The sequence below is a fragment of the Leptosomus discolor genome, chromosome 6, assembly GCF_034619465.1.
Source record: "Leptosomus discolor isolate bLepDis1 chromosome 6, bLepDis1.hap2, whole genome shotgun sequence".
Lineage (NCBI taxonomy): Eukaryota > Metazoa > Chordata > Aves > Leptosomiformes > Leptosomidae > Leptosomus > Leptosomus discolor.
Genome location: NC_141396.1, coordinates 34,490,369 through 34,505,384, shown reverse-complemented (window position 1 = coordinate 34,505,384; position 15,016 = coordinate 34,490,369). Strand labels below are relative to the sequence as shown.

General features: G+C 42.5%; 1 protein-coding gene across 1 annotated transcript in view; it reads left to right on the top strand.

Annotated features, from left to right (window-relative positions):
* Positions 1 to 8,210: 8,210 nt before the first annotated feature.
* Positions 8,211 to 15,016, top strand: part of RTKN2 (rhotekin 2) — a 32,158-nt gene continuing 25,352 nt past the window's right edge. The window contains exons 1-2 of the mRNA XM_086467055.1: positions 8,211 to 8,249; positions 13,201 to 13,394. Coding sequence (XP_086323181.1) covers positions 8,211 to 8,249; positions 13,201 to 13,394 — 233 coding nt within the window. The remainder of the gene's footprint in view (positions 8,250 to 13,200; positions 13,395 to 15,016) is intronic.

The window sequence follows — 15,016 nt, the reverse complement described above, 5'->3', positions numbered from 1 at the left end:
GGAAAAATGAAATATGTAAAAGGCGCAGTCCTTGGGAAATATTGTGCTCTTGCCACTGCCACATCTGCAATGAAAATATAGCAACAATTATAATTTGAAAGATAAGTAACAGCTGATACATAAAAAGATTCCCAAAAGCATGTTTTCACATACATGTCTGTCTTTCAGGCAGTAGGTCTTGAAGGCTGTGTGACTAGACACTTCTAGCTCCACATGAGGCTGGAAACTGGAAGAATGTGTCTTTACCAAAGGGAAAAAAAGTATTGTGGCATGGTGCTTTCTATCTTTTCCTCAAATTTCTTGCCCCCCAGATGGATGTTAACTTTACATAATTTGCAGCCAAGGATCCTCCTATAGGGAACAGGAACAGATCCCAAGCATCCCATTCAAATGGGGCTTGCTTCCATCTCCAGATTGACTAATTCCTGTGTTAAAATCAGGTGAGTCTTCCTGGCATGTGAAATTTCCCCTGCAGTTTGTCTCCAGGGCTTACATGAAAGCTGCCATGCTACCCAGGATTCGAGTTAGGGCACACTGTCAGCTTCCCGTTCTCTATTGAAACATTTTATCCTAAACTCAGGCTATTTGGTTAAACCAGTAAATTTAGTTTAGAAATGCCCAGAGCTGAAACCATTAGCAACAAGAGAATGATTTGTCCCTTACAAAAATCTGAGCCCTCAGAGATGTAGCCTGGAGAAGCCTGTTTGCTGTGGATGACTTCCTAGCCAATTATCGAGATGTCTGCCAGTAAAATTCATTTGGCGGCATGTAAACCAATATGGTACCAATTATGTATGAAGGTTATTACTCCGAAAATGTTCAAAGATGTAGTTGTTCTCCACCAATTTACTTATGCCATGTAGTAAGATAATTTAGAAGGAATGCCTAAAAATTTGTGTGACTGGGATGGTGATGAGAAAAACCTGTTCAGATTAGTAATGTGTGTACTGCCTGCATGAAAGCTGCCAACGAAGTTCTTCAGTGTCTGATGGTGCCAACTGCCTGTTTAAATCAATTCAGCAAGAGCATGTACTTGTCTGTGTAGCCGGCAGATGTAAGAACACACACATGTGTGAAAGAGCATGTCCCTCACTAAAAGTGTGGCGAGAGAGGTACATTTGGGGAGAGACATTGAGCGACACAAAGGGCAGCTGAGGAGCATCAACCCACTTGTGCCTTTCAAAGCACCTTTCTGGGCTGGCATTTTAAAGATGGAAGTTCATACAGGTCTGAGGCTGTATAACAGCAGGGATATTTTTAAAAAATTAAGACTGTAGTGTGAGGGTCCACACTATGAAATAAATGAAGTAAAAATGGTCTTCATGTTAGGTAGTGGCTTGCTTTTGCTTGTGTTTTCCCTCACAAAATTTAATGCCTGTATGTGTAAGCAGGATGACTCAGTGTTGCAGAGATTGTTGATGGACGGGGTCAGGGAAGGCATTCCTGAATAGGGAAAGAGTAAGAAAAAGCAGAGATTTTAACTTGTTGGTTACAACTGCCTGTTGTGGGCCTTGGTGCACAAATGCTGTTTGCACAAACTTATTTGGGAATTATCTTAAAAAGGTGATCTCTGTGTCCCAGATCAGACTTGGATAACTTCCCCTCTGGGTCTGCCTTAGCTGCTTAAAGAACCTGTTATGAAAAATTTACTTGATGTTTGTTGGGTTTTCTCTAAACAGCCTGGTTACATTTTGATGACATTATACAAACACATGGTTAGAATCAAGTGCTAGAAATAGCTTCCTAGAACTAAAATTGTTTTTTAAAATAAGCAAGTAAATATGTGCATGTGTGTAAGTCATGCATGCATCCAGGCAGAATTAGGTATTTTTATTCTTCCAGATGAAATTGTCTGTAAAAACATGAGGTGCTATTTATTGTTACCATTATTTATAATTTAAAATGCTAACAGTGACATGAAGCATTGTCTCAGCTCATTTAACAGGCTGTGAAGTGGTTAGAAGGATGATAGAAATCTCTGACAAACCAAACTCAGTTAAAATGTAGTTACTCATATTTGCTACTCAACCCTTGCTTTTTCATAATGGTGAGTAAAAATAGGTCATCTTATTAGGCAAAAATTACTATCGTTAGCAATAAATGTTTCCATCTCACATTGAGGAGAACATAGGTATAGCCCAATGTCATCCCCTCCCCTTGGTTTGACTTCAAGGGTAACTGGAGTAATAGGAAAAAAATAGCCGAACTGGCTTCCCGCAGTGAAACCGTGGTGAGCTTGAAGAAGATGTGCTGCCCATCACCTCAGCTGCGAGCCTTCACAGGGTATAGTGTCCTTTGCAGCAAGTTTCTCTCCTTAGATCTTTCTACCTTAGGAAAAAGATGTTTGAGTCCTTCTTACACATGAATGGACAATTTTGATCCAACACTAGAGTGATTCAGCAAAAAATCATCACCTGTATAAAAGACATAATCTCTGACACTGGGCTTATTCCCAGGAACAGCTTTATGTCCCTGACTGGGGTCCCAGAACTGGCTGTGCTGTGGCAAATGATTTTGTTGCATTATGGCAATTTTGAGGTTTCGTGGAGGCAAGTTATTGAAATAATAACTGGTCTGCCTTGCCTCTGGTCACTGCTGGCAGGAGAAAACCACAGCCAGGTTTGGATTTAGGGGGAAGGTTGTTGGAGAGATGGGGACTAGGGATGCTTAGAATGGAAAATTGACTGGCAGTTCTAAAAATTTAAATCCTTTTATCCTTATGAATGTATTTCTTTAATCTAAGCACTTGAGTGGATGAACTGCTGAATAGTTTTTCGGTATCTATTTCTGTGAGAAACAGGACATAATTGCAAGCTAAGTTCTCCTTAAGGACCACAGACTTAAAAACTCCAATAGGAAATTCTAACTGCAAATGCTTATTATGTTGCTTTTGAAAAGTTTATTGATAGAAATGAGATAGTCTTTGGGTTTTACTGTGTTATTTTCATGAAATAATTTGCCTTAATCCCTCTTCTTTTGTGTCTCTTTCTTGGCCTGATCTGTATGGCAAATGCCTGTTTATGCAGCTGGTACCCAACTCAGGACTTAGAAAAATGCAGAAAAAACATAGCTTTGTGACAAAGCTTGAAGAATTACAGAGCTATAGATGGTTATAGCCCTAAGTGGAACTGGGAAAACGGTTGAGATAAACCAATTGCTTACTGATGAGAAACATTTCTTAGGGCAAAGTGAGAGTCTGCAGTAAACTGTAGATTCTTACCTATGCTCCTTTGAATATCCTCCCTGAGACAGGATCAAAACAATCCAAAGGGTGTGTGAAATGCAAAGAAATAGTGTTTGATTCACTAATCCTACCAGACATGGGTTGTTGTGCCTCAGTTACTTGGGACAACAGCTGTCACCTCAAAATGTGCCTTGGTAAGGGACAGTCACCATTTACTTCCTTGGCAGTGCTGCAGTGCAGGGGGAACTTGAACCCCTGTGGCTGCCCAGAGGGCGGCTTATGTTGCTTGGCCTCAAGACCACATTGCTGTGCCATTTTTGTCTCCCTAGATGCCTATGCTCCAGTACTTGGAAAAAATCAGACCAGACTACAAACTCACTTCAGGCAGAGACCATTTGCCAAGTACTGTATTCTGTAGAGATATTCTAAATCGTATGGAAAATAAAAGAGACCATCTGCAAATACTCAGCCTGTATTCACTATTCACCTTCAGACAAAAAATCTGATGCTGATCCCAAGAGATAACTGGAGAATCTTTCCTTTTTCCAGGGAGATTGCTATCAGATGTGGGCTTAAACCAGCTCTCCCAGCAATAGATGGTAGTCCTCTGGTTATCGCACAGAGATGTGGCCCTGATGCCATTTGGAGCACTAGAGCAGTTGAAGGAGGACTGCAGAATATTAAAAACCCTTGAGCAGAAGATGAGATTAAAAAGAAGATGAGAACACCTGAAATAATGAGAGTTTGTGCTAAGCTCTTCTGGCCTCTGTGTCTAATTATCAGAGAAAGATAAGGATGATGCATCCTAGCTGATTTAGGTACCTCCATGTTTTAGGATGACGTCTTCAGTGACTGACTCCATGACTACCTTAGAGAAGATACGTACTTCACACTGCTCACTTAGGTAACGTGCAGCCTACAAACTTTTCTCTTGCTGTTGCTTTCACCTTGATAAGGTTAGGCTTTAGCTCACTGTCATTTGCCAGATGATTAATTTTCACCTTATCCAGTCAAAACTGAAGAAATGCATGACAGTAAGTTACCCATATTTAATTTGTTTTGTAGGGCTGCATGTTGACCTTCTGCCCAGCTAAGCAAATGGAAAGACTTCAACTGACTCAGCAAGCTGAAATGAAGAAATGAGTTACTGAGACTAATAATTTTGCCTTTTAACTTAGCCCTGGCTTCAGTAAGCATTCAGGTAAACACCCTGAATTTCACTCTCTGCCCATTTAACCAGTCTGTAATGGTCATATGCCATGGTAATCAGTCAGGGGCAATCAATGGCAACAGTTTGCTCTTCAGTTTAAAATTAAATAAGTAGAAGTCAGTTAAAAAAAGCCTTGCAAATTCTTTTTCATGTGTCCAGTACAAATCTTCATATATTTCCATTTAGGATAAATCTGAATAGGAATTGAATAGATTTCTCCTGGCACACTCTGATGATATTCAAGGAGTAGGTGTAGCAAGCTGTGGGAACTAAGAAATTAAGAAAAATTTGCAGTGCTGTCAAGAGTAGGTGTAGACATTTTGTACCTGCTAAACCAAAATGATGGGCCTAACATTTAAAATAATATGCTGATGTAACACTCAAGCAGAACAGTGATTTAGATAGACAATGATCTTTCCTCTGCTATTCAATTTCCCTAATACTAGAAGGAAGCCAAATGCTTTGCAATGCAAATAGAGTGGCAAATAAAAGGATGGTGTGAAGGTGTGATTCATCTGAAAAAAATGTTTCACTTAAGAGACCCCAGAAGGCAGGATATAGATCCCCTATTTAATTCATCTTACCCGCTTCTGGCTTCTCTGCACTAGCGCAGCAGTGACTGTGCAGGATTTTCCTTGTTCCGTAGGCTGTGCCTTGGGTTTCTTTGCCCTTCAGTGGAGGCTTGTCTGGAGAAGAAAACATGGTTATGATGCTTCCTTTTTTCTTGTTGCTGCCTGCTGGGATTACTCTTAAATTAGGGAGCAGAATAGTTGCTAGCTGAATCCCAAATCTCTGGATAACATAGATGGTATAAAGCCTTCTTCGTTTCAAGTTAGTATGTATGCTGCAGCAGCAGGACGGCATAGCTGGTTAGGCTTGGACTGCAAAGAGAACGAATGGCTCGTCTTGTACAACACCTGCAGCAATGCCATTTAAAGCCTCAGTCTCATGTTTCCTTAAGAGAAAGGACTAGAACTTTGGAGAAATGATTTATTTTTTAGTTAAGCATCTGACAGATCAACTGGATTATGAAGCTTGATTTTATAAAGAAAAAACCGAACGTCTCCAGGAAGTGAATGCAAAGGAGGACCAAAGCTGAATCAGATGCAAGAGTGTGAAAAGCCAGACTTTGCAGTAACATGTTTCTAATGTAGTGGAAAACGGGGCATTTGAACCCAGATATGCACTCAAGAGCAGAGATGCACTGAGCTTGAGAAGATACTATTCATGTTAATGAGGGCTGAGTCCTACACATTTAACTCCCACTGATTTCTTCAGGGTTCCAATTCAAGTCAATGTCAGTAGGAACGTGTGAGGGCTGCAGGCATGGGCTCTTTACGCTATTAGTCACATTTTGGGGCTTATTAGGACTAGGATTTGCTGAACAGACTGTACTGCAAAACCATGCTAATTAGCAGCTAAAATTCTTGGAAAGCTGCCACAGATTCTTGGGAACTCTCTACACCACCAGCAAAAACAGCTTTAGAGATGCTGCTGATTGCCTGAAACAGGTTGGGACATACCTTGTCCTTTTGCAGCGATTCTTATTGCATCCACGTAGCCACCCTGGCTTTTGGCAAAACCCTTTTGGTGCTCACCGGAGACACCTATTCTTGGTAGTCTCTCAAGGAGCATTTCTGGAAAACTTGTACCAGTGGGTTTGTTCTACAGTCTAACATGGAGTACTGAACTGCTTAGGATGATGCTGGGTGGAAAGTGTTTCAGTGTGTCTTTTTTTACATGTTGTGCTAGTTTTCTGTGGTAGCGTGCTGTCTTGTGAGTTGGTGAATGAATTTTGGTAAGGCAGAATTACAGTGATTCTTCCCTTATTTGTTTATCTCTATGGTAAGGCTATCATTTCCAGCTGCTCACATAGTTTACATAAACCTCATCAAAGTGTTTCAGCCATTGCTCTTTGTTGGAGCTGGAGCTCCTTCTCACTTGCTTTGGTCAAGCATTAAGTCAATGGTAATGCCGCTCAGCTAACTTGAGACTTTCACTGGTTTGGTTTCAATTGCAGGAATGGTCACTCCATGATGTGTTCCTCTTTCTAGCTTTCCTCTGTAGCCCAGAAAATGACTTGGAGATTTTTCCCATCCCTGACTGCTTCAGGAGAGGCCAGACCACACCTTAAGAGATGTGCCTTACCATGAAACAAAAGGGCACTCTGATCTGGCATCTCCTGTTCTCCCCTCTTTTGATGAGTCCCTCTTGATGTGTCTGAAATCCTGAACTCTGCAGCAGAGATGGGAACGCGAGGCTCCTGCTGGGATGCATGAAGCACCAGGATTACATGGAGACTTTCATTTTGATGTCCCTCAAACCTTCTCTTAGATATCCTGTCTGTCCACATGCAGCTCGTAAGGATCATACCTTGATTAAGCAAAAGCCTTTTGGCTCCCTGATGGGATTTCTGCAGTGCAAAAAGACTTCTTTTGAGAAAGTTGCAGTAGCTAAAGAACAGGGGGGTGTATCTAAAAATGGGAAAAAATGTGGTGTCTATAAATATAGAACCTAGGGTGAGGATTCCCAGTTGTGGCATTTATCCTGCCAATAGTATGCAGAAGACTTCAAGGATGGTATGAAGGTATTTCATTAATATCTGAATGCCTCCATATCCTCAGGAACGTGGCCCAAGATGGAGGCAGGAACTGCTGAACAGCTGCTGCTGCCATCTCTGCCTCAAAGTGAGACTCAAAGACTTCGGAGGGAAGCAGAGCTCCCTGTCCTCTGCCTTCCGCCAAGGAATACATACCTTTGGTCCAGAAGTTAATGATTTTCCTTGAAGGCTAGCCCCATCTGTTTGTGCCCCAGTTGTAACTGCCAAGGGGCAAGTGGAGCTGCCAAGCACCTATGTGTAATCCTGATGAAGCAATGAGGCTTTTCCAATTTTCCCTTCTAACTGCATTTTGTTATATTTTAAATAAGCATATGTTAGCCAGGAGACTTCTGTCTTCTGTGGAAAACTGTTAGCAACACTGTATATCTCACTTGTTCCAGCACATTTCGCTTCTCACAAATGCTGACAACCATGTGCGAAGCAATAAGGATCCGTGCTTGTGACCATCGCCCGCCGAGGAGGAACTCAGAGGGGAAAGCCAAGGAATTGGGGACAAGGGATGGATGGGAGACGCTATTTTGGCTCATTTGTTGCACCTGCTGAAGACAACCAGAGCTGCAAAACTGGCAGCAGAAGAGAGAGATGGCTCCCATTCCTCTCCAGTCAATCGAATGAATAATTAATGCACTTTTATTTTATTATATGATAGTATAATATAGTTTTCATGATACATGCTACTAGCAGAGCTGTTGAAGTACCATTGTATTAAAGCTGCATAATTAAACGAACTGCAGAAAACGAAGAACATGGTTAAAAATTCATGGCTTGCTTCAGAGCAGTGGTGGCTGCGTGCTGAACAGCCGTTAGGGAAGCGGCTATAGACCCCCCTCTCCAGCTCGTTTAAAGAATATTAATCAGAAAGCAGTGGCATCAGCCTGTTTCAGAAAAGCAAATTAACGAGGAACAAAGAAACCCGGAGCCAAGAATGGTCTTGCCGTGAACGCCATTGTTCAACATCCCCTGCTCTAGCTGGCTGTCACGGCGTCAGTAACACTGCGTTCCTGCGCGTTCAGCCGCGGCGAGCTGAGCGACGCTGGCCGCGTCCGCTGGCTCCGCCCCGCTCCTGCCGGCACAGGGCGCTCTGTCGCGCGTGGGCGGCGGGAGCCCACGGAGGAGCCGGAGGGGCGGGCAGTGGGCGGGGCCGCGGCGGCCGTTGCGGGGGGCGGGAGTTTTGAACGGCGGCGCCGTTGAGCAGGATGCGGCGGCGGGTGCCGGGTGCCGATGGCGAGGAGCTGGTGAGCCGCGGCTGTCCCTCACCCCGTGGGCGGGAGGCTGGCTGCGGGGACGGGCGGGGAGGCGGCGTGGTGCGGGGGCGGGGGCGGGGAAGGCGGGCGCCCGCGGTCCGGCGCAGGTGCCGTCCGTTAACGGCTCGGGCCGACCGGCGCCCGCTCCTGCTGCCGGCGGACGGCGACCGCAGCTGCTCGGGGGGCGCCGTGCCGGGCTCGGCCTGTCCGTGCTGGCTGCGGCCGCCTGTGGAAGTGGTGAACGGCCCCTGCGGCTGCCTGCTTGCCGGGCCGAGCCGGCCCCGGCCCGGGCTGGGCGCGGTGGGGCCGCCCTGCAGCGGAGGTGCGCTGAGGACAGCAGGCAGCTGGCGCGCTGCCCGGACAAAGGCGACGCTGCTTTGGCGGGCTGAGCTCCCTGCTCACCCGCTTCAGGGTCTCGGAGCGTGAGGCCGGGCCTTTCTAGCTCTCTAATCTTTTAGCCGTTGGTTTTCCTATTAGTGAGGTGGTTTTTTTTTTTTTTTTTTTTTTAAACTTGGAGTCACTTAAAACCTGAATTAGTTGAGTTCAACTGTGTCTGTAAAGCTATTGCTGTCGGTTGCAACAGACATTGTGTCTAGCTAGAAAAGTCCCCAAGCTAGTGTAATAAGTAACATGTTGTGCTTTGTTCATTAAACCTGTATGGGAGGGTATAGATGAAAGATTTATGTGCTCACAAGAAGGCTTGATAGCTCAACTGAAGGACATTCGGCAAAGTAAACAAGACCCGTGGCTGAAGGGGTTGAATAATCACATTCTTGCATAAGTTCACCCACAGGGCAACGAGGAAGACCCTCAGCCTTCATCCTTACGACCACCAGGAGGTAGAAAAAGACCCCCTAGCAACAGAACGAGTATGCGCAGAGTATCGCCCTGATTGCGACATCACCCTGATTGTGACGTCGCGAATACAGAAAATGAGACTGTATATAATGTGCTTACACGAGGCGGGAAGTTGCGAGCCGTTGGCGGAGTGCAGACTCCCCGGCCGCCCAGCGCTGCCTTTGCTCTTGTTCGCTTGCTAATATAATAAAATTCGCATTGGATTTTGACACTTTAAATTGTCTGTGTCTCTACCTATCACACTAGTACCTTGACTTCACAGCCTCTGTTTTAGAAGAATACTCGCTGCCTGACTAATTGCTTATTTTAAATATGCATAGTAACCTATGGGATTTAGATATAAGCCACTGTGGTAATAAATCAGAAGTGTAACTTGAAATAAGATACCGAAAGCCTTTAAGTATTTAAGATATTAAATAAAGTAAAATTTCAATCTGTCCTGCCTTCAGCAGTATCCATATAATTTTTCTTAGCTGTTGTTGATTTTTTTTGTTTGTTTGTTTTGTGACTCCATCACCTATGTAAAATATAGAAATGCTTTAAAATTTTTTATATTCTAGTGTTGCTTAGGCAGTTTCCGAGTATGGGGCTGAACATCTCAACATCCATTCGTAATCTTGCCTGGGTTATATTGCCACTGGTGGGGGAAGGATGGAGACCACAAGGGAAACTGTGCGTTAGTAGACAGCATGTGGCAAAACAGTGCTGTGTCATTCCTCCCAGTTCAGATGGTGTGCTCATATTCTTAGAAGGAACTGAAAAAGAGGACAACAAAAAACTTGACCAATTTTTTTTTGGTAGACATGAAGAAGTTCATACATTCCAAATCAGGCTGCTAAGTCGTTCCTTCAGATGAGATATATATGGTGTGGTTATTTAAGTTCTAGCCCAACAACCATTTAATGCTAGTCCAGAATATTTTATGTGAGCCTGGCTGAGATGTATCATGGACTAAATCCTTCGTGTAGTTCTGGAAGTCCAGTAGGGGTACATGCAGATGCCCCAAACTAGGAGAGTTCATTTCCTCACCATGGTTGTGTACCAGGTGATAGACCTGGAGAGGAGCCGCGGTCTGTGCTGGGTCAGTGCAGAGGCTGCTTTTTTCCCACCGTTACCTGAGAAATGTTTGGGGAAAGTACTATTTCACTCTTCTGAGATGAAATTCAGCTTTGTAACAGCTGATGTATTAGTTTAGGCTCAAAGGCTGAGTAATATCTTAGGGGTGGATGTGGGCCTTGCTTAGCTTTTCATAGCTGTGTAAAATTTGACTCAGAATAAAAGAAGATTGATGAAGGCTATTTGCTTCTCCTTTCCTTCTGGGATGAGCACTGAGAAAAAGCATGGGTAGAGAAGCAGGTGTCGGGGATGCGGAGGTGTTGGTGCACTGGTTGTGGTTGAAATGTTGGAAAGCAAATCCCTGAAGGGGAAGACTGGGGTAGTCTGTGGTGCCACACTGGGTGCCAGGCCTTCATGTATTGACTGTAGGGAATACTGTAGGTCCCATTGACGTGTGGAAAAAAACCCTTTACAACCTGAAAGGTTATAAAGTAGGTATGTTTATTGCCCACAGATGCACAGGGGATCGCTCCACCACAAATGTGCATGCCCATCGTGGCCGCTTGTCCAGTATTTATACAATTAAACCACTACATATTCCAGAGACACCTATACATATTCATGATCTATCCCCAAAAAGGCAGTTCCTTCTGGTCACTCCATTTCCATAATCTCCGCCTTGGGCCCCTCGGTGCGCATGCACAGTCCCTCCAGGTGGTCGTGAACAGGGGTCTTCAGGGATGAAGGCCGTAGATCTTCCTCGCTGTGTACTTTTCACCTCTCCCCTGAAATCTCTAATTTGGCTGAGCTTGCAGTCCCAGACCAGTTTTGGCCTGGTCTGTCCATGAGTGCACGTCTGGCTACCTCCCTTTTGTTATTGTTTGAAGATGGATGTTAGCTAGCCCTCCTTAGCCCTTATCTCCTCCCGCCTTTGACACCTTTGAGCCATGAATTACATCCTTGGTCTTTTCTGTTTCCCCTTATCAGCTTCTTTCGGAGCCTTCTTCTCAGGCCGTTTGCAGGGGTTAGTAATTAATTGCCTACTTGCATGCATGTTAGTTTTGGGAAAACAGGTTTTAATAGTTTTAGCGTTTTCTATGTAGCTCTCTATTAATATTTTTGATATATCTTCTGTTAGAAAGTATATTTTCTATATGGCCCCCTATCACCATTTTAGCAAGAATGAAGTTGCTGTCTATAACAGAAGAGGTGGGAAATAGAATGAGAGGCTTATATTGCTGAAGGGATCTGATAGCCTCTGGGTTTTTATAACGGTGTCCTGAGGTGGCTGGGGATCAGCCGCTGTTTTAGGTGCCATGTAGTGGAGTATCGCAACTTAAGCATGTTGCTGTGCTGGTGCGGAGTCTGGCTTATGGACTGGAGCTACTTTTCCTTTAGGATAACAAAGGAGGGGGGGTTGGAAGCAGAAGGGCTCTGTGAGCAGATGGAACAGCAGATGAAACTTTATGTATCTTTATGTTGTGGCATCAGGCCTTCAGAAACAGTAAAACCCATTCCTGCAGAGTTGAGAGGGTTGAGAGTGAAAGGGTGGTGCCTATGTAGTGAGCTTCCACCTGCCTTTTGTGACTGCTATGAAGGGTCACTTTCTCATGTCAAAGGCAGCTAGTGACAGAATGAGTCCCAAGTAAAGAAGAATAGTCTGCATTACCCCTTTTGTGGGTTCTGTATTTCTCAGATACTTGAGTTGTGGGGAAATTAGCTCCCTCTTGTTTCTGTCCTGTTTAGAGGCTTGAGGGAGACTACTTGCCCGTATTTTTCTACCAGCTGAAATACTGCACTTGTAAATTTGAATTATTGTACCATGAGTTTCAGTCAATTGCTTATAGATCCATCCTCAAATCACTTGATCAGATATACCGTAAAACTGAAAACCGACACGATGCTTTTAATTTCAGAGGTGATTTGGACAGTGTTGCTCAGTGTTGAAAAATCTTCATTCATCACTAACTTGCAATGTATTTTCAATGCAACCCTGCAATACAGCGACAACACTCTGTTTTTTATATGTCAGAAATATTTGGTTTGGCCAGGGATGGCCACGTAACAAGGAAATGTGTACCAGTGGCATCTAGAACACCTTTGGGAGACAGCAAACTGTGATCCTTCATCTTAATTATCTTCTGGCTTGGTGTGGACTGACGTCTTTGAAGTGGCAAGTGAGGAATAATGCACATATTTATAAAAGTTTGTTTTCTCTGAAAGTAGGTAGGAAAAAGTTGACTTCCCGGAAGTTTTTATAATAACTTTAAAAAACCCTCTCCTTCAAAAAACCAGTAATGTAGAATTCTAGTGACTCAACAGGCAAGTCTATCTTATTTCATACTTTTGAATGAAAAGTGTGCATGACTGTGCCATCAGGCAGGGCGCGATCCTTGTGTAGTGTTGAAGCTACCACATTGTCTGACTTTCAGTTCACAGCCTGAAACAGTCAAGTATTGGGATAGTCTCCTTTTTTCACTTCTGGTGTTACTGGAATTTTTTATCAACCAGAAGTGAAAAAAAAAAAGCCCCTACACTTTTAAAACTTTTTTAAGATGGCCAAAGGAGTAATGAGATTAAATTCAGGAAAATAGCTGAAATATTTTAAATCAGAAATTCAGAGTTTATTTTAGTAGGGATCACTGTAAAAAGTGTATGTTAATTTATAAGCTTTGCTCAGTTAGACCTCTTAATGACCATGTGAGGGAACCATATGTCATTATCCTATGAATGACATATTGAGGCACATAAATTTTTAGTAACTTTCAGATGCTCTAGTGAGTTAATGTTACTACCTGGTTTGGAATTTGCAGGTATAATGGATATAGTGAATCTGTTACATCCTGTGTTTTACTCTTTTGTTCCTGAAGAGAGAACCATCATTTTACATTTAGTAACCACTGTAATGGCTGCATATAATTAAAACCTACGGTTTTCGATACCAACTGTGAAATAACTAGAGCTTGGTAAAAATACAGGATATTATTAATTAGGCTTTTGTTTAGTCCTTTGTTTTTTGCATATCTAGGAATGCGACATCCAAGAGAAGATTAACTTTGAAATCCGCATGCGGGAAGGCATCTGTAAACTACTTGCAGTGAGCACACAAAAAGACCAGCTCTTGCAATCGGTTAAAAACCTGATGGTTTGCAATGCTCGCATACTTGCATACAGGACAGAGCTACAGAACCAAAAAGAAGAGCCGTGCAGAACCGATGAACGGTGAGTAACAGCTCAAATTCGAATGGAGCGTTATGAAGCGGGCTTTTACTTACGTGAATTCTTAGCAGCCTGTCTAGGAAAATGGATTTAAACTCTTATTTCTGTCTTCCCCCATACAAACATATGTTACTGCTGCCATAAAACATTACTTTACAAGACCATTCCAGTCTCTTTTCTTTAGAAAATTAAATACAAGTCATGTTTTTGTGGGTAGATGTCAATAATGACATTAAACTATAACTCAGCATCTGAATGTCAGGTAACAGAATAGATGTATTTTCTTGATTACCTTTAGCATACAAAAAGGTACCTAACCAAGTCTGAAGGAACTAAACAAAACTATCCAAGTCAGAATACACCTATTTCTACTTTTATTTCTTTCTATTGTTATTAAAGCCCCTTTAATCTTGGAATCATCCTGGTTAATTGGTACCCTCTGCTGGCCACGTCTGTTAACTACAGCAAAGTAATAAACAGCAATAAATACGAAGAAAAATCAGTTTAATTGAAAATATTCTCAGGTTATAACTCTTGAATGAGCTAAAGTATATGTGGTTTATTTGAATAATGTTATAATTTTTTAGCTAATAGAATACATTTTGGGTGCAATGTTGAGAATCATGATGCAGACACTCTTGCTCTCAGGTTATTACTTTAATGAAATACTGTACTGCAATTTACCATAGAAAGTCTTTGAGTACATACTTAGCTCCAGGTACTTGTATCTATAGGAACAGTCCTGATACAGTTTGCTTTCAGAAATGGAGTCTTATAGGAGAAATTTATTGAAGGAAAGAACTAAGTTTTCTGACTGTAACAACTATTATTGTGAATGCTGATTTTGAAAACTAGCACATATAACGTGTGGTATTCTGTAATTATTACAGCTGTATTGCTTTTCCCTACTAAGATGAAGACCTTTACAGTGATTCATCTTTTATTTATGTTTTTAACGATGGAATAATATCAAACATGTATATATACTGATTCACTCAACTCCTGGTCTTTGACGCTGGTGACCACAGAAAGGTGATGGCACGTGTCCAGAATGGGGCAGAGATACTTGGATGTATATCTGAACAGCTACATTGTTTTCTTACAGTCACAGTCAGTGTGGTGTTTACTTGATTTGTGTGTGTCTGTCTGTCTGTCATTCATTGCCTAGATTTCTCTCTTAAGGGCTCCTTTGAATTCTCAGTGGAGGTCATTAGAAGAGGTGAATGCTATGGAGTTATTCCTCTACCATTTAGATCATATCTTTGATAGCTGATAGTGCATTTGCAGTTCTTTTTTTCAGTATTTCCTCAAGACTGGAATTTGGTTAAAGCTTAATCCAGATAAGGTGATGATGGCTGAGAGAGAAAATTCTAGGATTTTCAAGTGAATTTTGACCCTGTTTCTTGTTATGTGAGTCTGTAATCTGTGAGTTCTGAAGATATTATAACTGCCTCTTGGAGTCAGGATATTGGTAGAAGCAAGAAATTTTAATTTCACTTTGTGTGGTTAGGAGTTAGGAGCAGTGACAGATAGAAGGAGAGTACTCTGTTGTACTCATTATCTACAGATTGTTTTGATTCAATTTAAGGTTGACCTTGAGATCTACCCTCTGACTACTTAGCAAG